Source organism: Bombina bombina, chromosome 1, assembly GCF_027579735.1.
Source record: "Bombina bombina isolate aBomBom1 chromosome 1, aBomBom1.pri, whole genome shotgun sequence".
NCBI lineage: Eukaryota > Metazoa > Chordata > Amphibia > Anura > Bombinatoridae > Bombina > Bombina bombina.
In genome coordinates this window covers 748,215,520-748,239,410 of record NC_069499.1, presented here as the reverse complement: position 1 = coordinate 748,239,410, position 23,891 = coordinate 748,215,520, and the positions used below count along the sequence as shown (strand labels likewise).

Here is a 23,891-nt window from a genome sequence, read left to right as displayed (position 1 = left end):
GTGTTCTCCTCCTTATCTGGTGTTCCATGCAGATAAGGTGGTTTTGCGTACTAAACCTGGTTTTCTTCCGAAAGTTGTTTCTAACAAAAATATTAACCAGGAGATAGTTGTGCCTTCTTTGTGTCCGAATCCAGTTTCAAAAAAGGAACGTTTGTTGCACAATTTGGATGTAGTTCGTGCTCTAAAATTCTATTTAGAGGCTACAAAGGATTTCAGACAAACATCTTCCTTGTTTGTTGTTTATTCTGGTAAAAGGAGAGGTCAAAAAGCAACTTCTACCTCTCTCTCTTTTTGGCTTAAAAGCATCATCAGATTGGCTTATGAGACTGCCGGACGGCAGCCTCCTGAAAGAATCACAGCTCATTCCACTAGGGCTGTGGCTTCCACATGGGCCTTCAAGAACGAGGCTTCTGTTGATCAGATATGTAAGGCAGCGACTTGGTCTTCACTGCACACTTTTACCAAATTTTACAAATTTGATACTTTTGCTTCTTCTGAGGCTATTTTTGGGAGAAAGGTTTTGCAAACCGTGGTGCCTTCCATCTAGGTGACCTGATTTGCTCCCTCCCATCATCCGTGTCCTAAAGCTTTGGTATTGGTTCCCACAAGTAAGGATGACGCCGTGGACCGGACACACCTATGTTGGAGAAAACAGAATTTATGTTTACCTGATAAATTACTTTCTCCAACGGTGTGTCCGGTCCACGGCCCGCCCTGGTTTTTAATCAGGTCTGATGATTTAATTTCTCTAACTACAGTCACCACGGTATCATATGATTTCTCCTATGCAAATATTCCTCCTTTACGTCGGTCGAATGACTGGGGAAGGCGGAGCCTAGGAGGGATCATGTGACCAGCTTTGCTGGGCTCTTTGCCATTTCCTGTTGGGGAAGAGAATATCCCACAAGTAAGGATGACGCCGTGGACCGGACACACCGTTGGAGAAAGTAATTTATCAGGTAAGCATAAATTCTGTTTTATCAGGTAAGCATATTTTTTTTTCTGTAATAAAATAACATACTAGGCGAATATGACAAACTGTATTAACACGTTGTTTGCTTCATTTGTTTTAAATAACCCGTACCCCCCCCCCACACACACACACACACACTTGTATTATTTGGGATGAGCTAATCCAGACTCCTTACGGAAGTAAACAAGACTTGCCTCTGTAATTTTGTTAGCAAAACACATTGCTTTGCAGTGTTATTTTATCATTTCTGCTGAACCAGCCACTAAAGTCAAATTAAAGTTTCATGCTTCAGATAAAGCATACAATTTTAATAATAACAAAAAAAAAAAACTTCTCTATACTTCAATTATAAAACCTTGCACATTCTTTTTATATGCACAATTTGAGGCTCCATCGCCTACAGAGCACTGCACAGTATATATGTAGTTTGTGATTGGCTGATGGCTGTCACATAATACAGGGTGATGGGAAATTGGATTAACTGAAATTTGTCAGATAAAATTCTACTGATCATTTTAAATTCAAAGTAAGTGCATTGTCTTTGTATTGTGTATTTATCCCTTATTCATTTCTATTGTATTTAGTGGTCCTTTAAAAACAGTTATCTAGCAGTGTTAGGCTTGTGAAGAAAATTCTTAATTTTCAGTAGTAAATTACAGGAAAAGGGGTCAAATTAAACAGTGAATGTATATTGCAAAGATTTTTTACTATGTATAATTGTTATATCCTTTTAAATGAAGTATTATATACTGTACTGCATTTCATAGTTTACTGAAATTGTCTCTTTCAAAGTTTCCATCACTGGGTTATAGCCCTGAAAATGAAATGTTTTGTATTTTATTTATTTGTGCCCTGAATTATATGAGACAATTGTTTATCGGAAATGAATTCAGTCATGAGTGCTATGTGTGAATGCACCCGAGGGGTTGGGGCAGTTTAAAGAATTCCTTTCTGTTAACTGGAAATGTGTGAAGAGGTTACATTGCCTTAATCACAAAAATATAAATATTGCAGTGGCATTCTTTTAAATGTATATTTATTATTTTATCTGTTTGATACTGCTTTTGATGCTTCAGTGCAACCTGCTCTGTTACCAGAAGGTTGATTTTATAAAGCAAAATAAACAGAAATCATACCATAAACTTTTTAGTTAGTCCAAAAGATGTTAACTCATGCAACTGTTTTTGTTTTGTTTTGTTTTTCTAGCAATGCTTCTCGCCATCATTACAAATTTTTGTTAGCAGCAATGGATTGCCTCCAAGTCCCACTCCTAGTCCTACGAGAAGATTTGCAACGTAAGTATTACAGATGCCATTATATGATGCTACATCTGCTAGTGTTTCTTTGCCTTACCCCTGTTTAGATTAATGAGCTAACAATGACTATATAGATTTTTAATTCGTTTTGTCTGTGTTAATTGGAACGTTGCTATTGAGCACTGACTTATGCAGCTCATTAAGACGGGATACATTAGTAATAATGCTATTAAAATATTCTGTTTAGTTATTTTGTTATGTTTAGTTTTTTCTCTTTCTCAGTAAAGTCAAATTAAGTAGTGTTGTAAAAATATTGAGCCATGATATAGATTGGTGTTGGGGGAGGTTAACCTTTTAATGTTTAATGTGCCTTTACATACATGTCTATGCTAGTGGTTTTGTTGTGAGGTTCCAGTATGTATTGGAAAATGGGATCACATTTTGATTTAGAGTATCCTTTATTTAAGCAGGAGGAGTCAGAGTCCTATAAACTGTATTCGGCCTAGTTCACTTGGACCACTTAAGAGAAAAGGTAGGAATAGAATATAGTGTGTATTCTTTTTTTTTAACCTTTTCCAATTAGCCTAATTTTGTTTGATATTTTTTTGCGAATGCACTTTGTTACTCTCACTTATGCCCTTACATACTCCCTTCTTTTTCTCTTTGTACCTTACTGATAAGCATTTTTTTTTCTTCTAAGGTGACATGGAGCTTGAAGGTCAGCCAAAAAGACTTTTCCAGGGGACAACAAATATACTTTCCCCCGAGGTCTCCCATTTATCAGATTTAGGTGCTTGGTAAGACGTTTTCCTTTGTAAAATTGTATGTATTGTTCTGTAGTGCAGGATCTATTTCTACTAGTTTAATTTTTAAATGTATTATTTAAACTTATATTAAACCCAAAATTATGTTAACATACAATTTTAAACAACTTTACAACTTCTACTATCAAATTTGTTTTGTTTGCCTAGTATCCTTTGTTGAAGGAGGTAGCTGAGCACATTAGGTGATTCATTAACAAGAGTATATATGGGCATTCACCAATATGCAGCTATCTCCCAGTAATGCGTCGTTGCTCCTGAGCATACCTAGGTATTCTTTTCAACAAATTATACCAATAAAATGAAGCAAATTAAATAATATAATTACATTGAAATGTTGTTTAACACATTAAGCGACATACCCTGTACGTCAATAGTCTTTCTATGGAGCTTGCATTTTTAATAGTCCGGTGTCGCCGTCAGAGGCTTGACTGCGCTATTTCCGGCGGCCAGCTGGAGGCGCCCACACTATTATAACCAATAAAAAAAAAAAAACTTAACGATCAGTGATGTACAGGGTACGTTGTGGTTGTTAAGGGGTTCAAATTGCATCCTATATCTGAATCTTGAAAGAAAATTGTTGGGTTTCATGTCCCTTTAACAGTATTTGTTCATGTGCAGAATGGTGAACTTAGTATGTTACTGCTGCACAGCCTTGGAAAACTGGGACCGTACCTTTTGATGTAAAGAACTTTAGCTCTAAATAAGATTCATGTAAATTAATACTTGTTGCTATTGAAATATATACACTAAAGTATTCATGTTACTAAAAGGTTGTTGTGCAAAACAAGGAAATATGAAAATAAGATCTGTAAATAGCTATCACACAATACATTTTCATTTCTATGTAAAATGAAAGATGCATCCATATTGTAAATCTCATCTTTACAGAATATATTCAGCATCATGTGATACCACTAGGGTGAGAATTTCACATATGGAGCAATTTGCTTGTTGGTTGTAATTTCTATGTACTTCCCTGCTTGTGTCTCAGGATGTAAGCCTATTTAATTATGGCACATAGAGATCACCACAGATGTTCAGCACCTATCGCTTGCTGATTGGTGGCTAAATGTAGCCACCAATCAGCAGGCGCTATCCAGGGTGCTGAACCAAAAATATTCCGGCTCCTGTGCTTACATTCCTGCTTTATCAAATAAAGATACCAAGAGAACAAAGAAAATTTGTTTCAATTAGAAAGTTGCTTTAAAAGAAAAAATGTGGGTTAATTATCCCTTTAACGTGTATTTAAAGGTGTCATAATAGCCAATACCACAACAAGCTAATTTGAAGCTTGGAGACAAAACAGTAATGCCACCATCCTGTGTGTGTATACAGGAATAGGACAAACTGAGTTGTGTGAAAAACATATATCAAGTATAAGGATCTACTCTCTATAAGGATCTAAACCAGCACCCCTCTGCTCCATTGTAGATCGATGCAGTGCTAAATACAGGTATTCTTTAATACAAGGAATGTATGGTCCAGTATCCCTTTTAAATGTTTTCTCCCTTTTACTAAAAGGTGAGGTCCTAGCAATTTAACTGATTACTGAACCAGTTTAGTAGCTTACTCAAATTTAGATCTGGAAACGGTGAAGATTTTGCCGTTTCAGCTTGCTCATTTACTTTAAGGGTTTCAGACCCCTATGCTTATGGAGTATAATCCTTCTAAGAAAATAGATATTATTTTTCAAGTTAAAGCTAATCAACTGAGGTTTTTGTGGCTTAGTATTGGTCCAAGTAATTATTTCAAGGCTTGAAGACAGTTCATAGATTTCCAGGTTGCTTCCTGCTCTAAATTTTATATTGGAGCTCTAGAATGCAATTTTAAGCTGCATGGGTACTACCTTTGCCTTGACTAGAATAACTATGCTTTCTTAGAAGACTGCTCCATTCAGAGAGTTGGAATTTCCTACGAAAAGCTTTCCTGCAGGAGCTTTGTTGCCTCACCTAGCTGTGGCAAAAATCCTACAATGGCTCAGCAGGTAAAGTTACAAGACAGCAAAAAAAAGGAGAGGCCCAGGATTAACTATTGTCATGGGCATGACACTTGCCATGATTCTAAAGGTATTTCTTGCATTGCAGGAGCAGCAACTCCTTGGTGTAAATTCTTTGTCGGAGTTAGTTTCTCAGGGATTAGCCCTAGAGGTGATTATAGAATGCATTTGATGTTTGAGGTTAATGTAATCCCTCAAATATGTGTTCATTCAGAAAATTAGCATTTATGCTAGAAATAGAGCCTTCGCTACTATTAATGGTAGACCTGTCTGATTACAGGCGGGGTCTGCAGACGCTATATAAGGTTTATACTTTTATTGATCACCTTTTAAGAGTTAGACCTTTCTTTGGTTCCAGCTTGGATGGTTCACTTTCACGGTCATGGGTGGCAAGGGAGCCTGTTTGTCTCAGGATAGAAATCTAAGAGTAAATCCAGCAAAAGGTTTCATTCCTTTCACCAATCCAGAAATCAGAAATATTTTTTTCAAGAGCCATTTTCATCCAAGTTTTTCTGGAAGCCCATTCCAGTCTGGAATAATCCAACCAACACCAGAAGTCACCTTCCAGGGTAAAGCTTGCATGGGAGTACAACTTCCATTCCAGATTCTAAAGAATGCAGGAGATGCAGACGGAGGATCTGCATTATGTTTACCATAACACAGGAGATTTTCAAACAGTTGGTGTATCTCTGGGGTCTCCCAGAGATCGGCTTTATGGGGTCTGATTTGCTTTACAATCTCTCCCATTATGGGTAGAGGTTATGAGATACTCGGTTTCCCAATTGTACTTATTTCAAGCTCAAACAAGCTGTGGTATTCAAATCTAGTATGGATATTCTGCTCTCGTCTGATTTTTCCTTCCATATCCTGGTCTGTTATTTCAAGGTTCTTTCTTCTCACAGATTCTTCAAGTTGTCAATTTGGAGATTGAATGTTTAGTTCTTTCCCAAAGAGGTTATCTGACTCTGTAGTGGGTACCTTGGTTCAGGCTCACAAGCTAGTCACTGTGTAACTTTACCACAAGGTGTTGAGGGCACTCTAATGGATCACATTTTTGCAGTTCAGTTTTCTTGCATAGGAGGCTTGCTTGTCTTATAGACATTCAAGCATTTGTCAGACCTTGATTATAATTCAAGTTCGTAAGCCAGTTACTCAACGCATCTACCATAAGGTGTGGCGGACTTACCTGCACTGGTGTGAGGAGCGTAGCTTTTCTTGGAATAAGGTTAAAGTTGCCAGAATTTTATCTTTTCTCCAGGATGGACTGGAGAAGGGTCTATCTGCTAGTTCCCTGAAGGGACAGATATTGGCCCTGTTGGTGTTGCTGCACAAGAAATTAGCTGAGCTTCCGAATGTGCAGTCGTTTAAGGCCCTGACTAGGATCAGACCTGTGTTTAGAAAGATGGCTCTGCCATGGAGTCTTAATCTTGTTCTTAGTGTGTTGCAGCAGGCTCCGTTTGAGCCCATGCATAATGTTGACATTAAACTGTTATCTTGGAAGGTTTTGTTTCTATTGGCTATTGCCTCTGCTCGCAGAGTCTCCGAGATTTCTGCCTTCCAATGTGACCCCCCTTACCTTGTTTTTCATGCCGATATGGTTTTATGTACCAAGTTAGGTTTTCCTTCCTAAGTTGGTGTCAGATTGCAATCAAGAGATTATTGTTCCTTCCTTGTGTCCCAATACTTCTTCGGCGAAGGAACGTATGCTTCACAATCTAGATGTGGTTCATGCCTTCAAGTTCTACCTTCAGGCTACTAAGGAGTTCAGACAATCTTCATCTTTGTTTGTCATCTATGCGGATAAACATAGGGGTCAGAAGGCCGCTACGTCTTCCCTGTCTTTCTGGTTGAGAAGTTTAATCCGCCTAGCTTATGAGACATCAGGACAACTAGGTCTTCTGAGAGGATTTCAGATCATTACGAAGCCTCATTGGATCAGATTTGTAATGCAGCTTCCTGGTCCTCCTTACATAATTTTTTTCTAAATTTTACAAGTTTGGGGTGTTTGCTTCTGCTGAAGCAGCTTTTGGGAGAAAGGTTTTGCAGGCTGTGGTGCCCTCAGATTAGGGTCTGCCTCTTTTTTGTTCCCTCCCATTATTCCTTCAGTATCCTCTGGTGCTTGGGTATTGTTTTCCCAACAATAAGGAATAAAGTTGTGGACTCTCCCTGCCTTATGGAAAGAAAACAAAATTTATGCTTACCAGATAAATGACTTTCTTTCCTGGAAGGGGGAGAGTCTACGACCCTGCCCGTAAGTTATTCTTTGTTTGGGCGGCCTCCTTTTTTGTTTTTCTTCTGGCACCTTTATTACCCTGATGTTTCTCCAACTTTTCCTCGTTCCCTCGGCCGAATGACTGGGGGGATAGGGGAAGTGGGAGGGATATTTAAGCCTTTGGCTGGGGTGTCTTTGCCTCCTACCGGTGGCCAGGTGTTGTATTCCCACCCATAAGGAATAAAGTCGTGGACTCTCCCTGCCAGGAAAGAAAGGAATTTATCTGGTAAGCATAAATTTGTTTTCCTTCTTAATATGAGGAGAGTCCACAGCATCATTCCTTACTGTTGGGAAATACTGAACCTGGCTACCAGGAGGAGGCAAAGACACCCCAGCCAAAGGTTTAAATACTCCCCCCTACTTCCCTCATATCCCAGCCATTATTTGCCGTTCATCACAGGAGGTTGGCAGAGAAGTGTCAAAAGATTCGGAGTAGTTACTTATGAAGGGTATCTACCCTTCGAAATGGGACTGGAGTTTTAAGTAGTCTTGTCAGCCTCTCAGTGAGAGCATTGACTAAATGTTAGGGTCTGGAGATGCAGGGAGAGTCTTTCTGCGAACCCATCCAGACTCGTATTAGCAGCTCCTAAGCAATCAGTGTTGATGTGTTTCACTGCCTGCTTCCATCACTCAAGTCCATGTCAGGAGCGATGCTACAAGACTGTCACACTTGAGAGGCTGTGTTTCTGTTCCACAGCATAGATTCCAGTAATATCGTTTCATTTTTTACACATATGATAACGCCAGAAGACAGGGTCACAGTGTGGCTCCTTTTATCTGTATGGAATCAAGGGTTAATATCTCCTGAGGGGGATTATTGAACAGTGAGGATTAATCACATACATTTATTTGATTATGCTGCGACATGTGTGAGATGTTTTTTGGGCTCAGGCAGATGTTGAAATGTACAGGTTTTTACTTTCGTTTTTTGAGCTGCGCAGCTTGAAAGGTTTGGCGTGCTTTTTTTGCTCTTATAGCAGGGGCGGTCCTGCATTGCTCACCATGTGACCGGTTGTGGTCACACTTTATTTCCTCTTTCCTGACCGTGCTGGTTACCGGAGAAGAAGCGGTTTCTTTGTTTTGCCTGGGTCATAGGAGGTGGTGAGTGCCCCAGCCATTGGGGGTGTAAAGGTGCCGTTTTTTCTTATTAATCAATAGTCTGCTTTGTAAGCGCAAGCTATGGAGGATTCTGATGCGTTAGAGGGTACTACCTCTTTACCTAAGTCTAATACCGGTCTATATTGTGAGGAGGCCGCAATATACCCGCCCGCTCAACTATGTTCCACATGCCTTGATAAATCATGTCAAAGAATCATGTCAAAGAAGGTTAATATGTTTGATACCACTGAGCCATCCACCTCTGAGGAGTCTCCATCCCGTGAGGTGCACACCCTACAGTCAGGCGTGAAAAGGTCAAATATTGCTATCCTTCCCAGGGGTCATCAACTAGTTTGTTGGATTTATCTGATACGAAATTATCCGATGATGAGGGGCCTCTAATACTTTAGAGGGTGCACTTTCTGGGTCGGAGTCTGCTGCCTCTAAACCTCCAGCTGCGGAGGAACCAGACTTTAGATTTAGGATTGAACATTTACTCTTTCTGTTGAAGGAAGTTTTGGCTACGTTTAGTGGTTCCAGAGCCCAAATTGCCTGAGGAACCTTTGATTCCTAAATTAGATAAGGTCTACGAGGACAGAGTTGTACCACAAACTTTCCCCGTTCTTGTAAAGATGGCGAACATTATTAAGAATGAATAGGAAAGGATTGGTTCTTCCTTTTCCCCTTCGTCTTCCCTTTACAAAATTGTTCCCGGTCCCGGACTCTCAATTGGAGTTGTGTGGTTACATCCCCAAGGTGGATGGCGCTATCTCCACGCTTGCTAAACGCACTACTATCCCACTTGAAGATAGTTTGTCGTTCAAAGAGCCCATGAATAATAAGATAGAATCTTTGTCAAGAAAGATGTTTTAACATACAGGATATTTGTTTCAACCTGCAGCGGCTGTTGCTGCGGTTGCTGGAGCGGCTACCTACTGGTGCGACTCCTTATCTGAGTTGATTGAGGTGGAGGGTCCCCTCGAAGTGATCCAGGAAAGAATTAAGGCCTAAAAGGGACAGTCAACACCAGAATTTTTGTTGTTTTAAAAGATAGATAATCCCTTAATTACCAATTCCCCAGTTTTGCATAACCAATACAGTTATAATTATACACATTTTACCTCTGTAATTACCTTGTATCTAAGCCTCAGCAGACTGCCCCCTTATTTCAGTTCTTTTGACAGACTTGCATTTTAGCAAATCAGAGCTGACTCCCTGGTAAATTCACGTGCATGAGCTCAATGTTATCTATATGAAACACGTGAACTAATGCATTTAGATTAGAGGCGGCCTTCAAGGTCTAATAAATTAGCATATGAACCTCCTAGGTTTAGCTTTCAACTAAGAATACCAAGAGAACCAAGCAAAATTTGTGATAAAAGTAAATTTGAAAGTTGTTTAAAATTACATGTCCTATTTGAATCATTAAAGTTTTTTTTGGACTTGACTGTCCCTTTAATGGTTGCTAATTCTTTTATTTGTGATGCAAATATGCAACTTATTCGCCTGAATGCTAAGGCTTTAGGTTTTTCTGTTCAAGCCCGTAGGGCACTCTGGCTGAAGTCCTGGTTTGCGGACATGACTTCTATGTCCAGACTTCTTTCCCTCCCCTTAAGGGGAAAGATTTTATTTGGTCTAGGCCTGGACTCAATTATCTCCACGGTTACTGCAGGCAAAGGTGCCTTTTTACCTAAGAGACAAGTTCCTAATTTTCATTCCTTTCATCTGATAAATCCCAACGTCAGCAGCCCTCTGCAAAGCGTGAGCAATCCAACAGTACTTTGAAGCCGGCTCAGTCCTAAAATAAATCCAAGCAGAGCAAAAAGCCCGCCGAGACAGTCAGCATGAAGGGGCGGCCCTGATCCGGCTCTGGATCACGTAGGGGGCAGACTGTCGCTCTTTTCAGACGCTTGGTTTGGGGACTTGCAGGTCCCGTGGGTCCTGGAGGTCATCGCTCAGGGATACCTAGGGGCAGATTCCTCCTATCAAACCTGCCTTCCAGGCCAGCAAAGAGAGAAGCCTTTCTGGGGTGCGTGAGGGATCTATCCTCCCTAGGAGTCATTGTCCCAGTACCTTTCGCAGAAAGAGGTTTGGGATACTATTCAAACCTTTTTGTGGTCCCAAAGAAGGAGAGAGCTTTCTGCCCGATTCTGGACCAAAAGTGCTTAAACAAATTCCTATCTGTCCCCTCGTTAAAGATGGAGACGATAAGGTCCATCCTTTCAAGGATTCTTACCTTCATGTTTCAATCCACAAGGAACACTTCAAGTTTCTAAGGTTTGCGTTCCTGGACCAGCACTTCCAGTTTATTGCACTTCCGTTTGGTCTAGCTACTGCTCCAAGAGTTTTTACGAAGGTTCTAGGGGCTCTGCTTGCAGTTGCCAAAACCAGAGGTATAGCAGTAGCTCAATACTTGGACGATATTCTGGTTCAAGCACCATCTTGTCTGGCAGAAGACCATTCGAAATCTCTTCTGTTTCTTCTTCGATCTCATGGATGGAAGATAAACTTAGAAAAGAGTTATCTTATTCCCAGTACCAGGGTGGAATTTCTGGGTACTATAATAGACTCCATATCCATGAGGATATTCCTTACAGACCAGAGATGTTACAAGCTAACTTTTGCTTGTCTTGCCCTCCAGACCTCCTTAAGACCCTTTCTGGCTCAGTGTATGGATGTGATTGGTCTCATGGTGTCCAGCATGGACTTCATTCCTTTTGCCAGATTTCATCTCAGACTGCTACAGCTGTGCATGCTGTGACAGTGGAACAGCGATCATACGGATCTGTCTCAGCAGATTTCTCTGGACAACCGGTCGAGTGAATCGGTCTCCTGGTGGCTGTGTCCAGATCACCTGTCCCAAGGGACATCCTTCTTGAGACCATCCTGGGAGATTGTGACTACGGACGCAAGTTTATCAGTAGTGGGGAGCTGTTTGGGGTGCCAGGAAGGCACAGGGCCTGTGGACTCGAGAGGAATCCTGCCTCCCGATCAACATTCTGGAACTTCCGGCAATCTTCAATGCTCTGAAGGCTTGGCCTCTTCTGGGTTCGTCACAGTTTATCAGATTCCAATCTGACAACATTACCTCGGTGGCTTACATCAACCATCAGGGGGGAACAAGGAGCTCCCTAGCAATGAGGGAAGTATCTCGGATTCTGGAATGGGCGGAGGCCCATAACTGCTCGCTGTCAGCGATCCACATTCCAGGTGTGGACAACTAGGAAGTGGATTTTCTCAGCAGACAATCCTTTCATCCGGGGGAATGGTCTCTCCATCCCGAGGTGTTTGCAGAAATTTGTAACAGATGGGGGACGCCGGAGATAGATCTCATGGAGTCCCGACTCAATTCCAAGCTACCCAGATAAGGGTCGCGGTCCAGGGATCCACAGGCAGAGCTGATAGATGCATTAACAGTGCCTTGGAGGTTCAGACTAGTTTACATTTTTCCATCGTTACCACTTCTTCCTCGGGTAGTGGCCCGCATCAAGCAGGAGCAAGCTTCTGCGATTCTAATTGCTCCATCGTGGCCGCGAAGGATGTGGTTTGCGGACCTGGTGGGGATGTACTCATCTCCTCCATGGAGGTTACCTTGTCGCAGAGATCAGCTGGAACAGGGTCCCTTTGTTAATCAGAATCTAGATTCTCTGCGGCTGACTGTGTGGAGATTGAACGCTTAGTCCTAGCCAAGAGAGGTTTTTCTGAGAGAGTGATTGATACTCTCATTCAAGCTAGAAAGCTGGTCACCCGTCACATCTATCATAAGGTGTGGAGAACCTACTTATTCTGGTGTGAAGAGCGTGGATTCCCCTGGCATAAGGTCTGGTTGTCCAGGATTCTTTCCTTTCTTCAAGATGGTTTGGAGAAGGGACTTGCTGCTAGTTCCTTAAAGGGACAGATTTCAGCTCTGTGTTACACAAGAGGCTCGCTGAGCTTCCTGATATAGTCTTTTGTTCAGGCCTGTGTTTAGACATTCCGCTCCTCCTTGGAGTTTGAATCTGGTTCTTAAGGTTTTGCAGAGGGCTCCATTTGAGCCCATGCATTCAGTTGACATTAAATTACTATCTTGGAAGGTTCTTTTTCTACTGGCTATTGCTTTGGCACGCAGAGTCTCTAAGATGGCGGCCTTGCAATGTGAGCCTCCTTACCTAGTTTTTCATGCTGATAATGCTGTTCTTCACACTGGGTTGGGGTTTCTCCCTAAGGTTGTGTCTGATCGCAACATCAATCAGGAGAATGTGGTTCCTTCCTTGTGTCCTAATCCTCCTTCTTTGAAGAAACGATTACTTCATAATCTGGATGTGGTTCGGGCTTTGAAATTCTATCTTCAGGCCACACAGTATTTTAGACAGACTTCGGCATAGTTTGTTGTCTCTTCTGGAAAGCGCAGAGGGCAGAAGGCTTCTTCCACTTCCTTATATGTTTGGTTGAGGAGCATTATTCACTTAGCATATAAAACAGCGGGACATAAGCCTCCTCAAAGGATTACGGCTCACTCAACTAGAGCTGTGGCTTCTTCTTGGGCCTTCAAGAATGAGGCCTCTATGGAGCAGATTTGTAGAGCGGCTACCTGGTCCTCCTTATATACTTTTTCAAAGTTTTACAAATTTGATATTTTTGCTTCGGCTGAAGCAGCTTTTGGGAGAAAGGTTTTGCAGGCTGTGGTGCCCTTAGAATAGGGTCCGCCTCTTTTTTTACCCTCCTGTTTTCATTCAGTGTCCTCTAGAGCTTGGGTATATGTTTCCCACAAGTAAGGAATGAAGCCGTGGACTCTTCATTTTAAGATGGAAAACATAAATTATTCTTACCTGATAATTTCATTTCAATCTGTATAAGGAGAGTCCACGGCCCCCGCCCGTTTTCTCAGTTGGGCGTGCCAAAGTTTTTTTTGTTCTTCTGGAACGATTTATCCTACTGTTCCTTGTTCCCTCAGCAGAATGAAGGTGGATGGAGGGGAGTGGGGGAGGTACTTAAGCCTTTGGCTGGGGGTTCTTTGCCTCCTCCTGGTGGCCAGGTTCTGTATTACCACAAGTAAGGAATGAATCCATGGACTCTCTCCTCATACAAATGGAAATGAAATTATCAGGTAAGCATAATTTTATGTTTTTCAGGTTCTTTGAATGGAGATTCTCTATCAAAAATTCTTATGAGGTTCTTTTCTGGCCAAATGTTTTCTTTTTTTTTTTTCACATTCCTATCTAATTCCATGATAAGGTAATGGATATTTTAAGATTAAGTTAAATAAGATGTTTTTACCATCTTATTAAGAACTGTGTGGATTAAATATTGGTCAACTTTTTTCCTCTGTATAAAGTGAAAAGAGCATTTTTTTTTTCTTCCCTTTGGTCAATCTCTCAAAGCTTGTATCCTTTTTATCTTCAAAGCTATTCTGTTTTGTTAGCTCTAATCAATTATTGAGAGCTTCCACTTTCAAGAGGAGACCATATATACAATTTTTATCTTTAGTTCGGCATAACCAATTTCTAGGTCTCCATGTTTTTCTAGGAACATTATTAGTTCCACAGGTTGAGGTTTTTTTCTAGAGAAGCTTTTCAGTAGCTTTTTTTATGGAACATAACCTTGTTCAGTAAAAATGACTGACTTTTTTCATTTCTCAGCTGCTTATGGTTGTTAGATTGATGTCTCCTGTTACCAAGTTTTGTTTTCTGGGGATGTCTACAGTTTTCTTTTTCTAGGCATTTCTCTCATAGAAGCATGCAATCTAAGGTTTCAGAGGGTTAAGTCCATTTTTTGGTGCAGGATCAGTAGCCAAAAGTATGGAGTTTGTTGGTCTGATGGTTCTTTTCTCAGACGCAGCTCCTTTTTTTGTGTGTTTTTTTCATTTACGTACTCTTTTTTTTTTTTTTTTTGTATGTTTAAGCAGTTGATGAGGAGTTATCCTCTTGTAGATCGTAGAATTGTTTTAGATTCCACAGTAAGTCTATTTCTACCGTGGTGCATTGACAATCAGTCTTTAGCTTTGAGACTTCTTTTCTTTGTCTATTTTGGAACATAGTGTCTACAGTTGACAGTATTTCATCTGTATCGCAATAGGGAGGCTTGGAGAGCGCTCGGAGTCTGGTCTCCTTAGAAGGGGAGGTTGCCAATTATATTTTGTAGCTTCGGGTGTATTTTTCAGGTTCTCCAATTGTGACCTTCTCCTATATTAAGATAGTTATATTCAGTTTACGCACTAGGAAAATGTAATATTACTTTTTCTTGGGGGCGCACAGCCTCTACTAAAATAATGAAATTAAAAATAAAAGAATAAGGACTCTTTAAAGGTAATGACAATAAAATGAAATGTGATATATGAATTGTATTGCTACTTGAAATTGTGGTGAGGGGTCAAAATAAACCACTAATGGAAATTATAAAGTATCAAAAGAAATCCTCAATTGGTGCTAATGATAAATAATGAATTTAGCACAATATGAAAAATGTCACCTAAAAATGTGTGGACATGAAAAATAAATTAAGTCCCAAAGTCTGTATTGTGAATATGGTCTTGGTAATCACTGAGTGCTGCTCCTCTTGTAACCACAGGTTCAGAGGTTAATCTCTTTTTTTTGAAACACAAAAGGAGAAAAGAGGCACCTCCATAGTGTAGCCATATGTATAAAGATAACATTGTTCTTGAGACAAAAGAATCACACTCACGTTTTGTGGTGGCACCCAGGCTAGAAAGGTGCAGATAAGCCGGCTGACACTTGCAGCAGTCAACTCGCTGGAACCTCGTAGTGGCGAACGTGGAAGTCTGGTATTACTGTGTGCATGGCTCACTGAATCCGGAGTTTTGCTTCGACCCTTGCCTCTGTTGGATACAGAATAGCACAGCAAACAGCCAACAATATGTGTATCACAGAAGGATCAGTCTGTATATAAATCCAGAAAAGGTGTACACTTCGTCAGACTGAAAGGATTGAGCGCACACCCCAATGACGAATCGTGATACAGATGTTTTAAAAGACTTTAATGCACCGTGTTTCTCGGCCTAAAAAGATAGTTTCTTCAGGCATAAACAGTCAAAAGCAACAGCGCTAAGTAAAGGAAAAGTGCATCAAACCCGGATGTGTCAATTACAATTACATATGCTAATACATTAAAAATGTTTATGGTGGACATCTATACCTTAACAAGATTACAATGTGACATATGTAGGCCCATAATCAATTTAAAATGGAAACATGTTACATGTCCAAAGTTACTAAAAAAAATTACGTACACCAAAAATTGTACAAACCATCATGCAAAGTAACAATGTGATCTTGGGGTGGCGGTATTAACAATTCGTGCAGAACACTCAAAACGAAATAAAATAAACTCTTGCAATGGCAACTATGTTACCTTGCATTGTATGTAAAATGCCGACTGTTTGTATGGATGTAACAGTATACTCATTTGTATGTGTGTTTTACAAGATGACAGAGACAAGACAAAATGAAAAGGGCTGCCCCAAAATGAATCACCCAAAAACAACATATGTGTCATGCGGGAGTCAGCTGCCCCAGAAGAAGGAAAATAGGAGCCGTCTGTCTCTGAAGAATATATATTTGCAATCAAAATGTGTGAAAAACTGTAAATCATCACTCAAGTATGTATGGATATTGGAAATAAATATGATGAGAATGAAAAATAAATTGAAAATGAATGTGCTGGCGTGAGTGATTGAACAATCTGTGGACGAAAAGTGTGAACGTATTAATTTAATTGTTGATGGTTAGTGTGAATGTGTGTAATAATTTAAAAGAAAGCAAATGACTGACAGTGTTATACTGAAAAAGAGAAGTTTAAAGCTTCAAGATGAAAAGTGTGAGAAGGTGAAACGTGATATTGAAAATGTATTGTGATATACAGTATGTGAAATAATAATGACACGTGTTTATGTATCATCACATGGATAAATTACTACCATTATGTTTGAGTGTTGGATTAGTGTGTCACATTAGACAGTGTATGTTATGTGCTAAAGAATGTCAATATCATGTTTCTGATACGTATATTCTTATGACTCGGTGAGTCCACGGATCTTCATAATTACTAGTGGGAATATCATTCCTGACCAGCAGGTGGAGTCAAAGAGCAGCACAGCAAAGCTGTTAAATACCACCCCCCTACCCACAATCCCCAGTCATTCTCTTTGCTTGCATCAGTTGCAAGGAGGGGTAAAGTTAGGTGTCTGATTCTTCAATTGAGAGTTTATTTTTTAGGCAGAGCAGGTTTGCTCTGGTCTTTTGGGGTTTAACCGTAGTCCATGTCAGTCTCTTCAGTAGAGCAATGGTGGTTTTTGAGCATTTGGGAACTTGTGGGGTATAATACCCATTGTGCCTCCAAAGTAGTTTGTGCTGCCCTTTTTATAAAAGCCTAAGTAGGTTTACTTGGTCTTTTTTTGTTTTCCACAGGTCCATGTGAGGGATGAAGCCTTTCAAACCTTGTGAGCTGCCCTGCTGCCGGGCAGATGATTATGGAGGTAAGTGCTGTTTTTATTTTCTTCCTAATGGGAAAGAGTCCACAGCCACATTCATTACTTATGGGAAATAAGAACCTGGCCACCAGGAGGAGGCAAAGACCCACCAGCCAAAGACTTAAATGCTCATCCCACCTCCCCTATCCCCCAGTTATTATTTGCCTTTCGTCCCAGGAGGTTGGCAGAGAAGTGTCAGAAGTTTTTTTTATTATACTTTAATTCAATTCATTTAATTTATTTTTATATTTTCTCTCTTATGGAGGTCTCTCGGCTGAGGGCCTGGGCGAAAGTGAGAGTCCGGAGATGCAGTGGGAGCTTCCCCTGCAACTCCATCCCAACTCGTATTCACAGTTCCTTTTCAGCATTTGTCATTGCCGAACTTCGCTTCGCTACCTGCTGTCCTCTCTCAAGTCCATGGTGGAGGCGCTGCTACTAATTCATCACACTTAAAGGGCCGTGTTTCTGTTCCACGGCGTGGATTCCGGTAAGATTGTTTCATTTTATTACGTTGCTGTAATGTAATTTGTTATGACAGTTCAGTATGGGCCTCATTGAGGCTCCTTCTGCTTCGATCTGGGAATCAAGGGATTGTCTTCCTTATCAGGAGGATTAGTGAACAGGATGGGGTTGTCATATTTCTTATGTGATCATAACCTGCTTGTGCGTGGCAATTTGGGCTCTGAGGCTGAGACATGTATCGTTTTGCTAGGCTTGACCTTGACTTGCTAGTTTGTTCTGGGGCCTAGTTTTGCCGCCTTGTGAGTGGCATGCATTTTGGATTTTGCGGGGCATCTGGTTACTGTCCGTGTTTACGCTTGGGTGGGTCTTCTCTCCCTTCCACATTCCTGACCGAGTGGCGATGGAGGAAAGTCTGCTCCCTAAGGCCTGGTCATAAGAGATGGTGAGTGCCCCAGCCATTGTGGGTGTCAGGTGCCAGTTTCTTTTCCAAATTGTGTTGTTATATTTAAAGTCTTAGCCATGGAGGATTCTAATGCAGAGTCTATTTTCATATCGGATTCAGATTAGTCATCTGAAGAGGACTGTAATTTGGTCCTTTTATCGCAAGTCTGCCAATCTGGTCTCTCATGCCTGCATGGTGTGCCGGCTCGGGGGACCCTGGACCTTCTGAACAATCGGCTCCTGGAGGGCTCTGTTCCTCAGGAGGTGCCTTCCCAACCGCACACTCCTTTTACCTTCGCGGGTGACCCCGATGTTAATGTCTCCTACGCACAGGGTGGATTTTTTACCCCGGAGATGACAGGACATTTTTGTTTTAATGGCGTTGATTCGCCTGCATGATCCTAAAGTTTCATTGCAGTTATCTGCTTGTCTGCCTATCCTGGGTGTTCAGACCGTGAATGGCATCATTGTGTTTCCCCCGGAGGTGATTGTGCCCCCATGTTCTTTTCTCTACAGGATTGTGCGGCTGCGCGTCCTATTGTAACGTCTGTTTGATTTATTGGGGGATCCTTTACTGTATCTTCAGGGATCTTCTCAGGGTTCTGGGCGGTAGGCTAATGGGGTACGTTTTTCCCCGGTCAGTCTAATGCGTTTTTTCCCCGGCCAGTCGTTTTTCTGAAGGTTAAGGTTTCTGTCTGTCAGGTACTACAGAGACATGGTTCCTTTAGGGCGGATGCCTGCGGCTGCCCTTGTTTGTGTTTTTTATCCGGTCTGGATTATTTACTTCTGGTTTTTGCTTCCCTATGGGAATTCTGGGATTGCTCGACTTACTTTCTTTAATAGAAATTGTTCACGGATTTTGTCCGGAGTTACTTGTGTGCTTGTTAGTGACTAACGTTTTGCCTGGCTGGTCCGGCGTGACTTGCCGGTTCACTTGTTTAGTTGTTCGTTTGTTTTTTTTAAAAAAAAAAAAGGAAACCACACTTCATTTAGATCTGTATGTCGGAAGCGCTTGGGCTGGTCCATGGCAGTTCTGCTTCAGACATAGGACCGTTGGTGTATCACTGTGTTCCTTTGCAGCCTTGGTGGAGGGCTGTGGTCCTTGCTACTTGTAGCGGTTCTGACATTCGAGAGGTTTTTTGACTCGTGGTCATGGTCTAGTTTGTTCGATACTTGGACTCTTTAGGGGTCTAGCACAACCTTGAAGGATATTTGGCGTAGTGTTTCGCTCAGTCGTTCCTGCAGTAGGAGGTTGTGTGGTCTCAGGCGTAAGGCGCCTGTCTTCTGATCTGAAGTATCCTGGTGTCCACCATTTCTCCACGGCTGTAGTAGTTTCTCAAGGGCCCTTCAGAGGTGGTTGGTTTCACTATCTTTGCCTCTGGGAGCGTTTATGCTCGGGTTATATGGTTCTCCTTTTTGCAGGTGCTGCCACTAGAGTTCGTAGGTCACTAAGTAGACCCGTTTTAGGGTTTAGGACCAGGTTGACCTCTGTCCTAGGATTCTAGGGTCTGTAGGATTAAGTGCTGTGGTTTCATCGCAGTGTCTCCTCTGTGGAGATCGTCGGTTGGATCAGACTCGGGGAGTTTTACGTTGGGTCATCCCTATTAGACTCAGTGGGTGTGGATCTAGGGCTCTGGCGGTTTGGTTCCTCCGATCTCGTTGTCCCTGGGTTCTTCCTTGGAATTTGGGATTGAGATTAGTATGCGTTCCTTTGTCTCTCCTTTATGAGGAGTTTGGAAGTCTCCGGTTTACTACCCGGTTGTGAAGACTGAGCTTGGGATTTTCTCAATGAGGCCCTGCTGTTTGCCTTATGGTCTGGTTTAGTTTTCGACCTGTGGGGTCAGTGACAGTGTGTTGGGATTTTCCCCGCTTCTGTGTTTAGCCGTCTGACGGACTAGCTTAGGGGCTCGAGAGATTGTCTCTCAGAGGTTTCACGCAGTTGTTCTCCTATGGCTATTGCCAGACCTCTTTGGCGGGGGGCGGCGCCCTTTGGGTGCTCGGTGTCTGGGTAATCATCCTCAGATGATTAGAGGTTTGGGGACGAGTATTTTCTATCTCGTGTTTTCCACCGGGGGCCTCTTTTTGTCTCTCTGTAGAGTGATGGGTTCCGGTGGTCCGTGGTTTTTCGGAGATGGGCTGGGCGTTGGGATTCTTATCACCTATTTCTAGGTAGCTTATCTCGGGGGTTCTAGTCTTATTGGTTCTTAAGTGACTGTTCCTCCCCGTTTTCTTGAGTGGAGAGGTGTGTGCTGGTTTGCTAGTCGTTGCGGCCTGTTGGCTTGTCTAGCTACAGGTCAATGGATGGGTTGTGTTCGCATCACTGCACTAATCCTAACTAACTTTATTGGCTGTGTGAACAGAGTTGCTTTTGAGTTTGGCTCTGTGGCCTGTAGTGGTTGGGCTGTCTTGGTTGTACAAGTGCAAGGTGGGGTATTTCCTTTTCTGGGAGTGCTCCGCTGTTGCTAGCACCACTAGCTTCTCTTTCTGTCCGGCATCTGTTTCATTGACCATCTCTGGACTTGATACTTGCTGGTACGGCACCCCCAATCTCCTGGGGTGTGGGACTGGGTTTTTGTTTTTTTCGGTTAGCTGGTAGTGTTTTTTTCTCCCTTGGTGACCGGGTTTTCATAGGAGTGCCCTTGGTCCCTGCTGTTTAGCCGTTTGGACGCTGTATGGTCCTTGAGATCTGTTTGTTCCCTTTGGGTTTTCTCTTGTATTCTGCTGCGGTTCCTGTCATTGGGACCTGGGTCAGTGTACGTCTGCCCCCTGGAGTGGGTTGTCTTTTTGACAACTTGTTTTTTTTTCCTTCTTATATTAGGCTTGTGTTCCCTTTGGGAATGGTTGGTCGGTCCCCTAGTTGGTTGAGAGGCTGCGGCTGGACTGTTACCTTGAGAGATGGTGTCCTTGGGGTCCGTGATCTCGGTTGCGTCTATTCGTGGTGACCGTTCAGGTTCAGTGGCCTGTTGGTAGATTTGCGTCAATGGCACCGCCTTTTGGTTTTTCAAAGGGTTCTTGTTCCCAGATTTCGGACAAAACGGGGTTTTTTGTTTTGGGAATGTGTTTTTGGGTGGTGCCTTCTTGTGGTCCGCCTATTACCCTTCTGTATTGGCATTCTGTGTCCTATTTGGCTTGAGTATAAATTTCCCATAAGTAATGAATACGGCTGTGGACTCTTTCCCATTAGGAAGAAAAACATAAATTATGCTTACCTGATCATTTTCTTCCGTGGGAAAGAGTCCACAGCCCCCCTCCCGTTTTTGAGGCATTGTTGTTTTTTATCTTCTGGCACCCTTTCACCTTGATGCTTCTTCCACTGTTCCTTGTTCTCGGCTGAATGACTGGGGGATAGGGGATATGGGAGGAGTATTTAAGCCTTTGGCTGGTGGGTCTTTGCCTCCTCTTGGTGGCCAGGTTCTAATTTCCCATAAGTAATGAATGCGACTGTGGACTCTTTCCCATGGAAGAAAAGAAAATGATCAGGTAAGCATAATTTATGTTTCGATGGGCGGAGTTTCTTCGGCGCAAGTTTTGCGCGCTCTTTTCTAATCACTTCTGAGTTGCAGGAAGTGATACGCTGCTCCTGTTCTGATGTGTAAATTAGTCTGAACGGAGAGCGGATACTCATATATCCTCTGCAGTATCTGAGGCTTTGTCCGCTTTTCCTGTGTTGCAGGGGAAGCGCAAAAGGAGATTTAAGGTTTCTGATTCTGTTGCAGTAATATCAAATGTTTCTTCCCATAGGTCTGAGGAGGAAGATACTTCTGTGGCGTCTGAAGGTGAAATTTCAGATTCAGACAGTGTAATTCCTTCCTCTGATTCTGAGGTTGTTTCCTTCAGGTTTAAGCTTGAACACCTCCGTTTTTTACTTAAGGAGGTTTTAGCCACTTTGGATGACTCTGACTCGACGGTCATAGTTACTCCCAAGAAGTCTAGTAAACTTAAGTTTTTTGATGTTCCTTCTGTGGCGGAAGTTTTTCCGGTTCCAGATCGTGTTTTAGAGATTATTGCACGGAAATGAGAGAGGCCTGGTATTCCTTTTTCGCCTTCTCCAATGTTTAGAAAAATGTTTCCTATTGCTGATTCTATTAAGGAATCTTGGCAGACGGTTCCCAAGGTGGAGGGAGCAATTTCTACCTTGGCCAAGAGAACCACTATTCCTATTGAGGATAGTTGTTCTTTTAAGGATCCCATGGATAAGAAGTTGGAAGCTTTGCTTAAAAAGATGCATGTTCGCCAGGGGTTCCAATGGCACTGTGTGTATTGCTATGGTTAACAGTGAGGCTGCATATTGGTTTGATGTGTTATCTGATTCTATTCAACAGGATACTCCTCTTGATGAGATTCAAGATAGAATTAAGGCTTTAAAATCGACCAATTCCTTTATTGCAGATGCTTCTTTACAGGTCATCAAGTTGGGAGCAAAGATTTCTGGCTTTGCTTTTCTGGCACGCAGGGCCTTATGGTTAAAGTCCTGGTTTGCGGATGTATCATCTAAATCTAAGCTTTTGTCTATTCCTTACAAGGGTAGGACCTTGTTTGGGCCGTGTTTGGCTGAGATTATTTCTGATATTACGGGAGGGAAGGGGCATTCTCCCCCTCAGGATAAGAGAAATAAACAGAAGGGTAGTCAGAGTAATTTTCGTTCCTTTCGTAACTTCTCTGGTAAGTCTTCCTCTTCTTCCTCCATGCAGGACCAGTCCAAGCCCTCTTGGAAGTCCAATCAGCCCTGGAGCAAGGGGAAGCAATCTAAGAAGCCCGTTGCTGAATCAAAGTCAGCATGAAGGGTCTGCCCCCGATCTTCGAATGGATTATGTGGGGGGGCAGACTTTGTTTTTTCACTCAAGCTTGGGTTCAAGATGTTCCGCATCCCTGGGTGGTAGATCTTGTGTCCCAGGGATACAAGCTAGAGTTCAAGACCCAGGGGCAGGTTTCTTCTCTCCAGATTATCCGTAGACCAGATAAAAAGAGAGGCGTTCTTAAGTTGTGTTCAGGATCTTTCCGACATGGGAGTGATCGTTCCTGTTCCTATTCAGGAGCAGGGTCTGGGTTTCTATTCCAATCTGTTTATCGTTCCCAAGAAGGAGGGAACTTTCAGACCCATTCTAGATCTCAAGTGTGTAAAGTTTCTCAGAGTTCCGTCTTTCAAGATGGAAACTATTCGGTCAATTCTCCCTCTGGTTCAAGAGGGTCAATTCATGACAACAGTAGATCTGAAGGATGTGTATCTACATATTCCCATCCACAGGGACCATCGCAGGTTTCTGAGATTTGCTTTTCTAGACAAGCATTTTCAGTTTGTGGCCCTTCCTTTTGGTATTGCAGCAGCTCCCAGTGTCATTCTAGTTCAGGCGCCGTCTTTGCAACTAGCAAGCTCCCACACGGAGTTGGATTGGGGATTATACGGATCTGTCCCCAAAGATTGTTATAGAGCTGGCTGAAAGAGATTCTCTTCTGTGGTGGTTGTCTCAAGATCTTTTCTCCCAGGGAACCTGTTTTCGCAGGCCTATCTGGGTGATAGTGACCACGGATGCCAGTCTTCTGGGTTGGGGAGCTGCCTGGGGTTTGCTGAGGGCTCAGGGTCTATGGACTCAGGAGGAATCGGTTCTTCCCATACATATTTTAGAACTGAGGGCAATCTTCAATGCTCTTCTGGCCTGGCCTCAGTTAGCTTCAGCCCAGTTTATCAGGTTTCAGTCGGGCAACTTAACGACAGTGGCTTACATCAATCATCAGGGGGGAACTCAGAGTTCCTTGGCCATGACAGAGGTCGCCAAGATTATTCAGTGGGTGGAGGCTAACAACTGCTGTCTGTCTGCGATCCACATTCCAGGGGTGGACAATTGGGAAGCGGATTTTCTGAGCAGACAGACTTTTCATCCGGGGGAATGGGAACTTCATCCGGAGGTGTTTTCCCGTTTTGATTCTCAAATGGGGTCAACCAGAGTTGGATCTTATGGCATCTCGTCACAATGCCAATCTTCCGAAGTATGGATCGAGGTCAAGGGATCCTCAGGCCATACTGATAGATGCGTTAGCAGTTTCTTGGAAGTTCAGTCTGGCATACGTGTTTCCTCCGTTTGCTCTTCTTACTCTGGTCATTGCTCG

The 23,891-nt window shown here is 42.4% G+C and overlaps 1 protein-coding gene across 6 annotated transcripts in view; it reads left to right on the top strand.

Moving 5' to 3' along the window:
- LOC128645938 (P2R1A-PPP2R2A-interacting phosphatase regulator 1) overlaps positions 1-23,891 on the top strand; it is a 280,777-nt gene that overhangs the window by 254,173 nt on the left and 2,713 nt on the right. For 3 of the 6 annotated variants that reach the window (XM_053699273.1, XM_053699277.1, XM_053699275.1), the window contains 3 exons: positions 2,180-2,268; positions 2,700-2,761; positions 2,930-3,026. In XM_053699273.1, coding sequence (XP_053555248.1) covers positions 2,180-2,268; positions 2,700-2,761; positions 2,930-3,026 — 248 coding nt within the window. Of the gene's footprint in view, positions 1-2,179; positions 2,269-2,696; positions 2,762-2,929; positions 3,027-23,891 lie in introns of all 6 variants that reach the window. The other 3 variants (XM_053699271.1, XM_053699276.1, XM_053699274.1) reach the window with 1 other exon arrangement.